At 47.9% G+C, this 16942-nt stretch overlaps 1 protein-coding gene across 2 annotated transcripts; it reads right to left on the bottom strand.

Annotated features, from left to right (window-relative positions):
• Positions 1-2957: 2957 nt before the first annotated feature.
• LOC120542422 (RING finger protein 223) lies at positions 2958-16043 on the bottom strand. 2 transcript variants are annotated; one of them, XR_005636181.1, is made up of 3 exons: positions 15612-16043; positions 8523-10205; positions 2958-3036 (listed from the first exon to the last, which is right to left on the bottom strand). XR_005636181.1 is itself a non-coding variant. In XM_039774900.1 (2 exons), the coding sequence occupies exon 2, from the start codon at positions 10186-10188 to the stop codon at positions 9637-9639; it is 552 nt and encodes a 183-aa protein (XP_039630834.1). In that variant the 5' UTR covers positions 10189-10205; positions 15612-16043; the 3' UTR covers positions 8407-9636. The 2 variants fall into 2 exon arrangements, 1 of the variants encoding a protein (XP_039630834.1); XM_039774900.1 differs by lacking the exon at positions 2958-3036 and having other exon boundaries at positions 8407-10205.
• Positions 16044-16942: the final 899 nt, after the last annotated feature.

The raw sequence follows: 16942 nt of genomic DNA, 5'->3' as shown, positions 1-16942 counted from the left end.
ATTTATGTATTTATTTATTTATTTATTTATTTATTTATTTATCACCGTTTTTATCTTGCACTGTCGGAGGCTGAGAAGCAACGGTGCCACTCTGCACGCACCACGTCCGACCACGTTTAGGGCATCGCTGCCCCCTGGCATGGATGGCAAGGGGCTGACTAAAGCGCCAGACTTCTTCCAGCAGCCTCTGGGGTTTGCTGCTCTCTACTGGCTGACTGCGGTACTGCGTTTGCAAAGAGGCCAATTGCAGAGATGGCGGCGGCATCGACCCGGAGATCGCGTGGCCTTTTCTTTGAACTCATTTCATCAGAGGGCTTTGACTAAGAGCGCCAAGTCATTGTGACTTACACTTGTTACACGCACACACTCATACTGTACGCGCAGGAGCACGGCGGGCATCCAAAGTTCACCCACAGGACTCCTGAAATTCCAACTTCTATTAAAAGATAGATAGATAGATAGATAGATAGATGTGAAAGGCACTATATAATAGATAGATAGATAGATAGATAGATAGATAGATAGATACATAGATAGATAGATAGATAGATAGATAGATAGATAGATAGAGTGAAAGGCACTATATAATAGATAGATAGATAGATAGATAGATCGATAGATAGAGTGAAAGGCACTATATAATAGATAGATAGATAGATAGAGTGAAAGGCGCTATATACTAGATAGATAAATAGATAGAGTGAAAGGCGCTATATACTACATAGATAGATAGATAGATAGATAGATAGATCGATAGATAGAGTGAAAGGCGCTATATGCTACATAGATAGATGGATATATAGATAGATGTAAGGCACTATATAATACTGTAGGTAGACATAAATAGATGAAATACTCTACATATAAGATGAGAAAAGCCAAGCAAACTGACCCCTTTTATTGGCTAACTAAAAAGATTACAATATGCAGGCTTTTGAGGCAACTCAGGCCCCTTCTTCAGGTGAGATGGAATACAGAAACTGGAGTTTCCTGTGTTTATATCGACACACTAGGACAAGAAACAACAATGGTAAATCTTTAAAGGAAAAATCTTAAATGTAAAAAATTAATAGGTTCACTCAGGCTAAGATTAATTTAACAAGAGAGAGAAGATCAATGTCTGGTCAAGAGGTTTTTGGATAAGATAACTGTCCAACAAAGTCCTTTGAAGTCTGTGATGAGCTTTTCTGAACAATGTGGCTCTGTAGTCAAGTTATCTGTGTCAGTCTGAGAGATGCAAACAGTCCTCATACCTCGCCATAAAACTCTTGTCTCTATTCATGCCATGCTGTAATGTATTCAGTTTTAACATGAGCTTAACCTCCCATTCTTTTCTCTCTTGCTGTGTTTTGATGTGATGTCATAAAGGGTTCATTTCCCTGCAGATCATCCCATGTTGTCCACCTCATTCTCTGCCTGAAATGTCCTGACGCTGCACTCACTCTATGTGGGAGAAACTAGACAAACACTCCGCCAGAGAATGAATTTGCACAGATTCCACATTAAACATGACAACACAGATGTTCCTGTAGCGGCCCACTTCAACAGCCATGGACACTGTGAGAGGGGCTTTAAAGTCACCGGGCTTATGGGCAACTTCAAAACACAGCAAGAGAGAAAAGAACGGGAGGTTAAGCTCATGTTAAAACTGAATACATTACAGCATGGCATGAACAGAGACAAGAGTTTTATAGCCAGGTATGAGGACTGTTTGCATCTCTCAGACTGACACAGATAACTTGACTACAGAGCCACATTGTTCAGAAAAGCTCATCACAGACTTCAAAGGACTTTGTTGGACAGTTATCTTATCCAAAAACCTCTTGACCAGACATTGATCTTCTCTCTCTTGTTAAACTAATCTTAGCCTGAGTGAACCTATTAATTTTTTACATTTAAGATTTTTCCTTTAAAGATTTACCATTGTTGTTTCTTGTCCTAGTGTGTGGACTCCAGTTTCTGTCTTACATCTCGCCTGAAGAAGGGGCCTGAGTTGCCTCAAAAGCCTGCATATTGTAATCTTTTTAGTTAGCCAATAAAAGGGGTCATTTTGCTTGGCTCTTCTCTACTTTCATAATGGCTAACACGCTACAACACCCTCGTACTACATAAAAGATAAATGTGAAAAGCACAATATAATAGATAGATGAAAGGCACCATATAATGGAAACATGAAATGTGTAAGGTACTATATGATAAACAGGTAGAATGATATATATATGATAAACAGGTAGAATGATATAGCTGATAAACACTATATAATAGAAATGTAAACGTGAAATACAAAGTATAATAAGTAAATGAAAGACATTATATAACATGGGAAAGGCACTATATGATGGATAGGTAAATACAGATACACTGATGAAAGGCACTATATCATAGAAAGTTAAATGTGAAAGACTACATACTAGAAAGATAATAAATGAAAGGCACTATATAATAGGCCGCTAGGTACATGAATAGATAAACAGATGAAAGGCACTATATAACAGAGAGGCAGCGCTTTACAGTATTTGTCTTCTGTCCAGAGTGCGCACCATAACTGAGCCCACCTTTTCAAATTCAGCCAGCTGCTTCAGCAGGTCTCTCTTGAGGTGACGTCACTGTCCCAGCCCAGCCCAGCCCAGGGTAGGATTGTCAGGCTGGTGACCCTCGGCCAGGATCAGTAATCGGTGGCTGCCGACTGCTGAGTGTCACTTTTGAAGATCCCTCCGTCGCTCAGTCCTTGTGTCTTACGCAGGGCCTTTTCATTTTGCCTTTCTGTACATAGTGCAGTTTCCTCCATTGAATGCCAAGTCAACAGTGGGCTAAGTGGCATTAACCCAGTGCCGAGGCCCATGCTGCTGACATGCGGGAGCACAGACGGATGACGTACCCCCTGGAGTGACACACGGCGTGCAGACTGTGCCCTTTTGCGACGCAGTGAGCTCATCGCTCAGACGTTTTCCCAGGAGCTGCTCGTCGCGTTTCTTAGCCGCTCGTCTATTTTTATGAGATCTTCACTCAAGCAGGTGTCACCTGGCGGGTTTCTACCTGGTTCCAAAAATAGAAGACAGACATGATGGCATGAAGGTGTGGTGGATGCTCGGTCCTGGGATATGGGTAAGGTGACATCATCTTAGCTGGAGGGCTCGGGGACATGAGAGCTGGCTTTGAACTCATAGTGAGACATGGACTACACCTGTCACAGCGTGTCTATGAAAGGCACTATATCATTATAAACTGGACCCACGGCTTTACCCACAGGGACCTGCTCACGGTGACATGATCTGGCCGAGGCAGGAGAAGTGAAGTGACATCCTTGTGGTTGTCACTCCAGGGCTTAGCCAGCAGGCCACACTGATTAGAAGGCAAGGAGGAATCCCCCCATGATTGCTTTCACTATTTTATTTCTCGCCATAGTGTCATTTCTTTATGATAATGCTGTTTCAGAAAGGCACTATATAACGTCATAACTGCATTAAAGGAAACTCCTGATAACGACTATATGAAGCCCCCTTTATTAAGGGGTGCTAAATCTCTGAATGGGTCACTACTTCTGATTTGTAAGACACTGTGTCATTACGCTGCACCTGAAAGGCGCTATATAACATGTTTGAGTCTGGTATTAGTCCAGCTGTCCATTTTATGAATATCCTGTAACGAGGGGTCTGAGTGTGACCACAGCAACAGGCTGTTTAGTGTCACTGAAGACAGACGTGGGGTCATTAGATGGCCTGGAGGAAAGTCCACTGGTGTTCACAACACTTGAGTCAATGCCAGTTACACTGGGCAGTCTCCGCCAGGGGGCACTGTGTCCTATAATAAGGCTTAGAATATCATCTGTTTCCCCAGGTGCTGAGTGGCATAGTCTGATGGGGGGCAGCAGGGTGACTCAACCCCTCCGTGGGTGCCCCCCACTACTATCTATAGTGGGCAGGTGACTCTAACAGAAATATGGGGATCAGGACCACAGACCACCTGGGGGCACTGTACCCCATAATAATGCTTAGAATATGATCTGTTTCCCTACATGCTTGGTGGCACAGTCTTATGGTTGGCAACAGAGCAGCCCAGTGCCCTTTGGGTGCCCCCCACTAATATCTATAACAGGTAGGTGACTCTAACAGAAATAAGGGGTTCAGGATCACAGTCTACTACAGCGGGCTCTAAGAGGACAGACCCCAGGAGCTCCCTCAGCTACTTGTCACCCCTAGAAACCACTGTGAGGTCATTCCAGTATGACCAGTATGAGTGGGGCTTGAGGACTGCGAGGAACCCGATTGAAGGGAGTGACGGGTGAGAAGGGAGTGAACTGTGATGGACTAGTATGTCAGGTGCCCCCATGTGTTAGACACGGGTTCAAGTCTTGCATTAGGTCCCAGTCCAGTGAGGTTCTCCTGTCCATCTGTTTGGTCTTTTGAGTTCTCCTGGTGTTCTCCCCCATTGTGGTTTCATTCCACTAACAGCAGTTCTCTTGGGTCTCCTGAGTCTTCATCAGTTGAAGTCTCAAGAGGGGCCACCTCAGTCAGAAGCTTGGTGCTGACCAGAGTTTGGAACAAAACCAGGATGAGTAGCCAAACTGAGTGACCCTGTCTATGGTGGAAGGGTCACCTTTGGGTGTCCACAGAGACAGGGATGGAGCTGAAGGCTGAGCCCACGGCAGTGGCTGACTTCATACAGAAGTGTCTTCAATTGAGCACCAGATGTAAGGCGCTATACAGTTAGACTTGACCTTACAGTACATATGGTGCCTTTATAGCGCCTTTTACTTTGTGTACCACAGGTCTGCACAGTCCATTGGGTATAATAAATAACAGCAGGAGCCCATCAGCTGAAAATTAAGGTGGGTGGTCACTGGGGGATTGGGCAGACCCCAGTGACACACACACACACTGAGACATCCCATCTCAGTGTCTCAGATCTTCTTCTTCTCTTTCTCTTTCTGTTCCTGTCCCCCGTCTTGTCACTATGGGGAGCAGGGCTTTCAGTTGCTCTGCTCCTCGACTTTGGAATTCTCTACCTCCTGAAATAAGAAACATCACCTCTTTCTCTCTTTTTAAGTCTAGACTAAAAACTCACCTATTCAAAATAGCTTATCCCACATAACTTTCTCCATTTTCCTATCTTGGAACTGTTTTATGTTTTATGATCTTGTAAATTACCTGCTCTTTTGCCTGCTTTTTATTTTCTTACTTTTATTATTATTTTTTACTGTGTACAGTGTCCTTGAGTGTTTTGAAAGGCGCTTTTAAATAAAATGTATTATTATTATTATTATTTTTAAAATCACCAACTACATTAACATACAAGGGTCTGAAATGAAAGCCAATCAAGTCCACTGAGACCCTAGAAGAAGATGGAAACTCGACACAGAAAGGGACTAAAACCAGGAGACGTAAGGACCTGAGCGTCACCCCCCGCAGGATTGTCTTTGTTGTTGTGACCAGCGTTAGGTTACCACTGCTGATGTTATTATTGAGCTCAAAGCTGTAAGGGACAGATTTGACAAAAAACTCCCACGGGAACAGCGGAGGAGCGCGTGGGTGGAGAGCGGCATCCGCGTGTTTAAGAGGTGACGGCGGCCCCCCCACTGGTGACTCACAGGTGAGCGCAGACCTGCATACACACCTATATAAATATGTGGGAGGCAGGGCTAATGAGGGGCCGGCAGCTACCTGCAGTCATAACAACAAGACTCCCGGTGGGCATCAATGTCGCCTGGGTGGTCTTCACATTGTATAGCTTATACCACTGCACACCTCACCAGCTACCTCCCCCCTCAAAATCCAAAAGCCGAGCCCCCAGTGTGGCCTTGAGGTGACCATCAGTATACAAGACTACAGGAAAACACACCTCGATGTAGGCATGAAGAACCTGCTGGACTGTTCACCATGAAAGGCGCTATATAGGGATTTGCTAATTGGCTGGGTAGAAAATTAATCTGTCTATTATATAGTGCCTTTCACTCTATCTATAGCGCTTTTCACTCTATCTATCTATCTATCTATCTATCTATCTATCTATCTATCTATCATTATATAGTGCCATTCACTCTATCTATCTATCTATCTATCTATCTATCTATCTATCTATCTATCTATCATATAGTGCCTTTCATATCTATCTATCTATCTATCTATCTATCTATCTATCTATCTATCTATCTATCTATCTATCTATCATATAGTGCCTTTCATATCTATCTATCTATCTATCTATCTATCTATCTATCTATCTATCTATCTATCTATCTATCTATCTATCCTTTTACTTATCTGTATCTATAAAGTGCCTTTCACATATCCATCTCTATTTACTTTATATTTTGTGTGTGTATTGAGTTGATATTAAAGGTTCAATGAGGAGCTGACTTACATTTAAGTGATGTTGCAGTGAAGTCCTTCATTCATCGCAGTTTCAATGCACGCTTTTCAAAGGTCCATCATGGCTGAGTTCAGGGTCCTGGGGGTCCAGACCTGCTTTGGTCCCATAAGGGCAGAATGAGAGCCAAACCCACTCAGGTTGCCAGTCTACTCCACACCACTCGCGCCCCCTTAGTGTTTGTGAGGCCAGGAGATATATAAAGTACAGACTAGTGACTTTCCAACAGGTGGTGCTCTGTGACCCAAAAGGCTTTGTGGAGGGCGCTATATCACTCACACATACATAACATAAGTAAGTCGGAGGCCACGTTTGTTGTTTGTGTAGGTGACACGTGAGTGCCAGCTTATTGTTTACATGACGCTCGGTGTCTCTGAGTCAGTGAGTGGTGTTTACTTCCGACCCCCAACCGCTGAGGAAGAGGCCCCTAAACACCACTGAGGTTAACAGAAGCCCCCTTGTTTGTGCCACCTCACCCCCTCTTCATGTCTGATGCAATCAGTGAGCGGCGCTTTGGTGTTAAGGGGGATGGATGGATGTGTGGGGGGGTTGACTTCAGAGGTTGAAGCCCCTGATTTGCGGCACTCGGCTCCTCATCTTTTTCTTCATTATTTATTATTTAGCCCCTCACTGAAGTACATCTCAGTGTTTGAACGCACACAACACCCCAAGGGGCTAAGACCCTGACAGCTGCAAATCCTTCAAGTGCCTCCGTTCACCGGATATTTCTTTAAGGTCTGATTTTGCAGGGGTGGGCGTTGGGGGTCTTCATTTGAGTTATTCATATTTTCTGTTCATATGTAAATAAAAATTGTGCTGACTGTTCATGAGGAGGTCCCCAATTCCCACACCAATGTTAATGTAAAGGCATAAGGACAGGGTCCTCTTCAGAGACAATGGTCACTATGTATATAGCGCCTTTCCCTAAGGCTGCTGTCACACAGGGCTTTCCATGGCACTTTCATGAAGAACAAAAAGGGTCTTTTAGCCTCATCACTCACTTTATATAGCGCCTTTCATAGGTGGCACTGTCACAAAGGGCCTCCCATGTTAAAAGTCACCAGCCTCTATATAGCGCCTTTCATAAAGAGCACCATTACTGTTTTTCTTTTCCCAGTGTCTGTGCAGTTTATAGTCCTCATATTTTTTTTTCATGGGGGTCACTCCTGTAAAGTGGTCTCCCCTTACTTGACTTGACTTACCTGTGGCAGCTTAGGTGTTGGCCATTAAGCTCAAGGCTGCCAGCTGAATTACTGCCTCTGCCCGCTGTGTGGCACTTGATTGTCTCTAAACTGTTGTGACATGTCCTGACTTTGTAAGTCACCTTGGATGACAACTGAGCATGGTCACGGTCCCATATGCTGGTTAAACAGAAGCTTTCAGAAGAAGCTCCCTTGTAAAGCCCACCCATCCATCCTTCCATTATCTGTTCCTACTCATTCCACTAAAGGGACATGGAGTGCCCGCACCCATCATTACTGCATTCGATGGTGGGCAGGAGCCTTTCCTGCAGGGGGTGCCAGTCAGTATTGGGGTGCATTTAGACGCAAACCCTCTCACTGGATCTATGCAGGCTTTAAAATCATATAGCGCCTTTCAGAAGGACATCCTTGACCAAACACACCACAAAACTGTGTCATGGATGACATGTTATTCTGTGCTACCTTGTGAGTACCTGCCACTGGGTGAGGATTGTGAGCCATGACATATGCCACTTGGTTCCCCAATGCCATGAGTTGGTGTCAGGAGGACAGTGTGGCACAGAATGAGCCAGCAGGGAGCCACCATGAGCATGAAGAACTTCCTGGTCCACCACTATCCCATAGCCATTTGCCCAGCAAAACTGGCATCGGAATATAAAATGAAGCACGCTGGGTTTCGGTGCCCTCTGCTGGCTATTCTCAGAACTGCACAAGTCCTTTGGATAGTTTAATGGTGACAGGGATCTTAGCGCCCTCGTGTGGCAGTTTCAGGACTCTACACTTGGTTAACCCTTGATGTGCTCTATAGGCGGAGCAGAGTGATGTTATGTGACTTTTATTTAAATTGCCCACCATGTGGCTCTCATGCCACAATAGAAGGGTCAGCTGGATGAACAGGATGGACTTGACATGCAGAACCCAAACCCCCCGTCCCACCGCTGGCATCTCCGATACCTGTGCAGTCATGCCAATGGACACCATGGTTCTGGGTGCCACATCTCCCGATGCTGGAGGTGCTCTGCACTGGGGATCCATGTGACATGAAATTCTGTAACCTCGGTGACAAATTCTTCAGCTTCTGGTGTTCAGTGGCACTGAGGGGAGCCAAGTTGTGTTCTCCAGGGGTCCTCAGTGAGTCATCAACACTGAGATGGATGGCCAGCTTTCTGTTGGGTCATGTTGTGGTCACATCACAGCTGAGGCCAACTTAGGGTTAATTACTGAGGATTATGAGGGTCAATTCTCTGCTGCGGTCACCCTGTGGAATAGCCATACTGCACTATGCTGGCAACTCTGTGACCAGTCACTTCATGGCTTTGGTCACTTCCTCATTAGGTCCAGGTGCCATGGTCACCCCATTCTGGGGCCACCTCTCTGCAGTGGTCACCTCTGAAATGGCACACTATGCCCAGAAACAGTAATCAGCTCCGATGTATCATTTGGCGGTCACATGTAGCGTGTGGTCCATCTCTGAAAGGCCCCATAGGAAGGTCTCATGCTGTGGTCACTTCTCTGCAGTGATCACTCTGGAAATGTCTCAGGCTCAGGTGCAGTGGTCACTTCTGTGGTTGTTAATGTGCGGTGGTCACTTCTGAAATGTCACGCTATGCCCAGATACAGTGGTCAGTGGCGGTCACACGTAGCGTGTGGTCCATCTCTGAAACGCCACACTGTAGTAGTCCCAGGAGCTGTGGTCAGCCCTCAGGAAGGTCTCATGCTGTGGTCACTTCTCTGTAGTGTTTACTTTTTGAAATGTCCCCCTAGGCTTAGTTGCAGAGGTGGTCTCCTTGATGGCCGCTTCTGAAATGTCATACTGGGCTCAGGTGCAGTGGTCACTTCTGTGGTCATTTATGTGCAGTGGTCACCTCTGAAACGCCACACTAGACCCAGGTGTTGTGGTCATTTGTCCACAATGGTCACTTCTGACATTCGTCACCAGGCACAGACCCAGTGGTCAGCCTTGAGGTATCTCATGCTGTGGTCATTTCTCTGAAATGCCTCTCTACTGAGGTGTCATGTCATCCGTGTGGTCACTTCAGAAATGTCCCACTAGGCCCAGACCCAGTGGTCAGCCCTTCTGCACCATGATGAGGCTGATGACCAGCACCATACAGGTGATGAGGAGGAGCAGGATGAGGATGCGGCACCAGCGGGTCCTGCTGATCTGTCCCAGCCGCTGACTGCAGCCTTGGGTCTGAGCCCCCTGCTCCTCCGGCAGCCCCACGTCCAGCGTCTGGCTGACCGTGCACAGCGAGGGCAGGCTACGGGTGTTGGTCTGCTTGACCACGAGGCGCCCCCTGCTGCGGACGAAGCGGATGCTGTAGACGCGCTGCATGGCCTCGGGCAGGTAGGACAGGATGTTGACATTGGTGTCCAGCTTGGGCAGCCCCAGGGTGGGCAGCGAGGTCAGGCTGCGGCACAGTGGGCACTGGATGGCCTGGGGGTTGTCCGACTTTACGTTCATGCGGGCCAAGCACTCGAGGCAGAAGGTGTGCTGGCACTGCAGCATTTTGGGGGCCCGGAAGACGTTGTTGAACTGGCTGAAGCAGATGGAGCATTCCAGATCCCGGGGGTCACTCGGGGGCGGGGCCTTGGCATCCTGCTGCTGATTGGCCGTCATCTCCAGGCGGAGCAGACCTGCAAGTCACAAAGAGCATCATGGGAAACACCGAGAGTATGAGGTGACCTTCACTGAGCACCTTTGGGGGGCTGTCATGAGTTTCTCAGTATGACTAAGGGTCAAGTCAGAGTGAAAGGCGCTATATAACACTCATTATTCATCACTCAAGTCAGTGGCTCAGAATCCAGTACTTGTACAAAAGACAATCAAACACGGCACGTGTGATAAGTGCATGACTTCTAAAACGGAAATGAGACCGCTCAAATTATATAGCGCCTTTTAGAGGGAGCACTGCTTCACTGCGTCAGGCAATGTAAACCTGCCAGTTTTTGATATAGCGCCTTTCACAAAAATCACAGTCTCCAGGCAAAGGCAAAGTCCTTCTTATATAGTGCCTTTAACAGGAAGGACTGAGCCGGGGTGCACTGCTTACACCCTTGTCATATAGCGCCTTTCATTGAGAAAGCTGCCTCACGTAAATTGTGCATTCAGTCTGTTTGCATATATCCATCCATTATCCAACCCGCTATATCCTAACTACAGGGTCACGGGCCGTTTGTATATAGTGCCTTTCAAAATGCATGTCAAAATGACAATAAAACCAAGCCCCCCTTGTATATAGAGTCTTTCACAGGTAACACTGGCTCCAAGCACATTACCTGGTTGAAGGGCCTGTTTTATGTGCCACCTGTTACAGCAGTTTTGTAGTACCCGCCACTGAGACCACTGCTTCATGATATGAGGCCACAGAAAAATGCCCATTGATATAGCGCCTTTTAAAAGATGGATCTCAAAGTGCATCCCCTCATTAAAGGGAGGGTGAATCAAATGTTTCATTTATATAGTGCCTTTCATAGGGATGACTAGTTTAATGTGCATTACTAACACAAAAGACAATAAAATACAGCCCCTCTTATATAGCGCCTTTCACAGGGAGCACTAATTTAAAATGCAGTACTTCCAAAAAGGACAATAAAATACTGACCATGTTAATATAGTGCCCTTCAAAGGGTGGGGGGGGGTAAAAGTTCAAAGGGCATTACTTCTGCAATCGACAATACAGGAAGACCATTTTATATAGCGCCTTTCACAGAGAACCCCAGTTGATTGCATATGTGTATTCAGCCAGTTGGCACTGTGTTTGACTTTCCTAAGTATTAAGTTGCATTAGCTGACATGTTGAGTCAGTATAGCAGCAGCGCCCCTTACTGGTGAGCAGCGTCACTACACGCTGTGTCATAAGAGTACAACAAATGCTACCTTTTCACTTTATCATTTCCTTGAGTTCTAACGCTTCTATAGCGCCTTTTAGGTCCCTTGGGAAGTCACAGCAATTGAAGCTGCAGACTCAGGCACAAGTGCCCACTGCACGCCAGTCTAGTTTGAACTTCACCAGTCGGGTAACATAGGCAGGCAGAGGTGGGATCTCAAGTTTCCAGTGCCCACTGGGGCACACTGCTGAACTCCCAGTTCTCCCTCAACTCTACCTGTGCAGCATCCCCTGGTGGTAGGATCTTTTCCCAGACCCTCATAGCAGGGCACCAGTTTTGCACCTGGTAGTTTGGGCACAGATTAGTTTTTTTTTGTTGCTGCTGTTTATTTCTTCTTCTTCATATGAGGCTTTCATTTTTTATTTTTTATCTTTATTCTACTCGCAGCAGCCAATGTTAGAAATTTCCGGAGTTTCCTTCATTGCGAAGGCAGCTCAGAATTGCAAAACATTGGCAAAGCCCACGTTAGCTAAGCTGGCTCACCACTTCCCTGTTGGTACCGCGCCAGCACTAGCAGGATACTCAGCAGTGTTCCAAAAATAAAACGGCCGGCGATGACCGATGGCCTTGCAATGCCACACAGGCCCCTGACGCAACAGTGAGCAGCACTAGACTTGGGAAAGGAGGGGGGCTCAGCCATGAGAGGGCACCAGAGTGAGCCCTTGTACAGAATAACAGGTAAGCCATCCTTGGCCACTAGAGGGCACACTTACTCACCCCAGTGAACCCCTAAGACACCAAAGTGAGCCTCAGACAGTCATGACAGGCGGTCGCTGATAGACAGAACTGCCTTCCCTGCCCGCTAGGGGGCACATTCCCTCCCCCAAAGTGAGTCCCTGTACATCAAAGACTCCTGGTGAGGGACAGATAAGCCACCTAAATTCTCATGGCTCTTTCAATGAGTGACAGGGACAAGAATTTAAAATGGTGGGCTTAATTAGGCATACAAGCTCCAGGAAGCCTATTAGGGTGCCACCCTTGGATGCCATGCTAGTGAAGGACAGTGCTAGGTACCACCCTTGAAGGCCATGCTAGTGAGGGACAGTGGTAGGTACCACCCTTGGATGCCATGCTAGTGTGGAAAAATGATAGGTACCACCCTTGGATGCCATGCTAGTGAAGGACAGTGCTAGGTACCACCCTTGGAGGCCATGCTAGTGAAGGACAGTGCTAGGTACCACCCTTGGATGCCATGCTAGTGTGGGACAGTGATAGGTACCACCCTTGGAGGCCATGCTAGTGTGGGACAGTGGTAGGTACCACCCTTGGATGCCATGCTAGTGAGGGACAGTGATAGGTACCACCCTTGAAGGCCATGCTAGTGTGGGACAGTGATAGGTACCACCCTTGGATGCCATGCTAGTGTGGAACAGTGATAGGTACCACCCTTGGATGCCATGCTAGTGTGGAACAGTGCTAGGTACCACCCTTGGATGCCATGCTAGTGTGGAACAGTGATAGGTACCGCCCTTGAATGCCATGCTAGTGAAGGACAGTGATAGATACCAACCTTGAATGCCATGCTAGTGAAGGACAGTGCTAGGTACCACCCTTGGATGCCATGCTAGTGTGGAACAGTGATAGGTACCACCCTTGGAGGCCATGCTAGTGAGGGACAGTGATAGGTACCACCCTTGGATGCCATGCTAGTGAAGGACAGTGCTAGGTACCACCCTTGGATGCCATGCTAGTGAAGGACAGTGATAGGTACCACCCTTGGATGCCATGCTAGTGAGGGACAGTGGTAGACACATGATGCCACTGTGCTCCGTATCTCCAGTCTGACTATATGCTGCCTCCTAGTGGAGAACTTGCATGTCTTCCTTTACTCCACCAAAGTCACCTGCCCCTCATTACACTCCCTGGTGACACCAGTGGCTTCTGGAAGGACACTGTCCTGATGTCACAGACATACATGATTCGTATTGGACTAGAAGGTGAAGGTGCCACCTCAATGGTCTGTGTGACACTGCGGCCTGATGTGATGTGCAGACACTTTGACGGACGTCTCAGATGCCAGCTCTCTCTGTCGTATATAGTGCCTTGCACCTGACACCTTGCCCCTTGTGAGACCTCTCAGTATTTTGGGTCTCAGGATGCCCTGCTCTCACGGGCAGATGGATGGACAGATTGACATATTCATGCCAGCAGAGTTGTGCGTCCCTAACAATGACTGCCAGTTCGCTGGCAAATGAGAAGCTTTTATGCAAATGATATCGACGAGGCTCCTTGATATAATCTCATCTTCCCGACTCATTTGCTTGTTTTTATTTATAATTTAGCTGCACAAACAGATGTCTGCAGGCTGGAGGAAGCCATAAAAGGCAGGATGAACTGGTGGGAGTGGTGGGATTGATGTGGCGGGGGCTTGGAGACCGAGCCATGTAGACGGCAGTCGTCTTTGTTATTATATAAATTGCACCTCCTGCATGTTAGAAGGACTCAGCTTACAGGCCCCCAGCGCCACTCTCACACTACAGGTGGCTTTCTCTGTCTTAGGGTGGGACAGAACGACTGAGGCTGTGATGGCTGGACGTCTGTCACACGTCCCTTAAGGACCAGAGGAGACCATTCAGCCTGCAAAGTCCCTCCGGTGTCTGATGCGGCTCTGCCTTTATTGCATAACACCCTCATCTTAAATGCACTTCCTCAAAGTCTCCACTAGGTGGTGCGGAGCGCCCGCGTCACCGTTTGGGCCACACACACACACACACACACACCTGATTGAGTCCCCTAAGCCTGGATGGGGGTTGTGGTTTGGGGTCTTCCTTCCTCAGCTCCTCTCAATGGCCATTTTTGTATTGTGTTGACCAGAACTCCCGATAACCACTAGGGGGCTTCTCTGCCAGAAGGTACTCCTCTGTTGGCCATGATGGCACTGGTTGGTGGCACTGGCACCCCCTGCAGATTGAACTGCACACTTCTTGACTTGTGTTTCACAATCTGTATGATACAACATAACATCTTATTGTTCTTTTTAATAAACTGACCCACATATGAGGACACTTATTAAACATGGACCCCAGCTTTGCTTGTTCCTTATAAACTGATCATCATGTGTGTTTATATATACTTATACAGACGTATATAGCGCCTTTACATCTGGATCCACATTGGCTTCACTAGCTCACCCCATTAGACTGTTGTTTCTGTACCCTTCCAGTAGGGGGCAGGCTTTAGCACCTCCCCTTTAAGATTCTAAAAGTATGAGAAGACCCCCTGTCATGGGGAGGCCATCTGAAGATGACCCTCCACCTTTTTTGCCCCAGGAAGTCCAATGTGAGATGTCACCTTCCAAGGGTGGTCTTAGTGCCACTTTTTTTTCAGGTGCCACCAGGCTGCACCAGAGTGCCAAAAACAAACAGGCCTTTCTCTTCCAGTCCACCCACTAAGGTGATTCCCCACAAAGGAGGTCAAGAAGGCGTCCCAGGGCTCAAATCCCACTTCTGCCTCCCTGAGCCTGAGTCACGTCCCCCAGTTAGTGGCACTGTCCCCTCCAAAAGTGCAACAAATGACTTTAACATCTTTCACGGGGGATAGTCACAATGAAAGGCGCTATCGGGACAGGATGTTAGCGTGTGACTGCAGACTGAAAACCTGCTGAGCAGCTGACGGTTCAACGACATTAAAGAGACGGCAGCTCGCTGGAAATGAGGAAATAAAAGAAAAACACGGAAAGAAAAACGAGAGCAGCCAGCTTGGGGTGGGTGACCTTTCAAAAACCTGAAGCGAGGATCTCAACAATTGTTCTCTGTATTTTTAGCCTTTTTTATTTATTTATTTTTTTTGCTTATTTTTGTTTCACTTCTTTGTGCCCCTCAGTGTGTTGTGTGGCCTGCCCTCTGCTGGCTGAAGTGCAGACTGCACCCTCGACATGCACCAATACAACCTCTGCCTAACCGGTGCTCCTCGGGGGTCTGAGGGGGCTCAGTGGCTACAGATATTTATTTTCATCCACTGCTTCACGGGTCATATTGGTCACTCTTTGTCATTTTATGTAGCGCCTATTATTGGTGGTGGTCCCAGTGCCGATTGTCACCTCTGTGCACCCAAATCATTTTAAAGAGTTCATCATCAAGAGGCACTAAAGGAAGGGACTCAAGAGGTGACATGGCCGGCGATCAAAAGCTAGTGGCATGCTGGACTACTCACCCTCAGACACTCCTGATGCAGACGTCGCCCAGTCAGGTCGGCTTACGCTTTGGTGGTCTTTCTCTTGCTTGACTATGATGAGGAGTCACATGAGGTGTGGATTCCTGCAGGTCACTCCTGACACTGTCACATCTGAGATGGACGGTGGCTGCTACTCAGCTGTGGTCACTTTTTGAAGGATGTCATAACGCAGCTGATCTCTTCTCTTAAAGCGACAAGCCCACCCCCCGTGGAGCCGTCTCTTGGGGTCTTTCCTGGCTGGATGTCTCTGAGCTTGCTGGTGTTTCACACTTAGCCACTCCCAGGAGTCCAGTTAAAGTCCTGAAATGTGGTCACGCTGCCTGGTGACCTCCACCGGCTGCAGTCTACGACCGGCGACCAGGGTGGTTGCCCTTTAGCTGTTCAGTTGGTCATTCCTCTCTGTTCGCTGGCACCCGCTTGGCAGGGCAGACAAGCAGAATGAAGCCGCTTGTTCTTCCCTATTTGAATATTCTGGGAACATTTGAGGAAATGGCAGCCGTGCAGGCAAATGAGGGTGAGCGAGAGAGCGAGAGAGTGAGTGAGTGGGTGGGTCGGCGTTGGCACCAGGGGGCAGCCTTGAGCACAGGGCCTCACTAATGTCTCATTTGGGCAACTTTCCTCCTGGACCCCTGACACTGGCCGGTGGGGGTGGTGTGACCTCACAATGGGGTTTGGAGACGCTGCAGCAGGACACATCGACAATGGTAAGAGGGCATCTCACAGTGGGCGACGACACGAAGGAATCTTTCCTGAAACCAGCAGTCACCACCAGGCGGCGCTTCATTACAGATCACCTGGAAGCAGAGCCGCAGCTCCACACAATGGCAGCTTACGTCACATGCACTGCTCACCTTGAGATAAGGTTACGAGGCGTCGGCCGACGGACAGAGGCAGCGTCTTCTCCTCGGCCCACCAATGAAAGAAGGAACCAGAAAAGCGAGACTCCGGGGTAGCCAGCCCACTGCTCGCTCACTGCTGTTGACACAACAAGAAGTTGCCATGTGAGACGTGAGGGCTCGGCAATCACCGGGCGAGTCTCCAGCAGCGTCCGGCGGTCGTCTCTCCAGTCGCACTGCGCCAGCCGGCCACTCACCTTACACCCTGCTGTTTGGCCAGCAAAGGCTTAGGACACGTGAGGGACCCTCGATGTTCACCCCCCCCCCCAAACTGCATGGGGAATGTGAGAAGGGACACACACAAGATGGACTGAAGGTGGACATTGGAGCTTATCGGCTGGAGACCGAGGCTCACCGTCTGTCCACTTACCACCTGGACCTTACCTGTTTGCAGGCCGGACCACCTGCTGACCC

This window comes from Polypterus senegalus, chromosome 13 (genome assembly GCF_016835505.1).
Source record: "Polypterus senegalus isolate Bchr_013 chromosome 13, ASM1683550v1, whole genome shotgun sequence".
Lineage (NCBI taxonomy): Eukaryota > Metazoa > Chordata > Cladistia > Polypteriformes > Polypteridae > Polypterus > Polypterus senegalus.
This window is presented reverse-complemented; position numbering and strand designations above follow the sequence as displayed.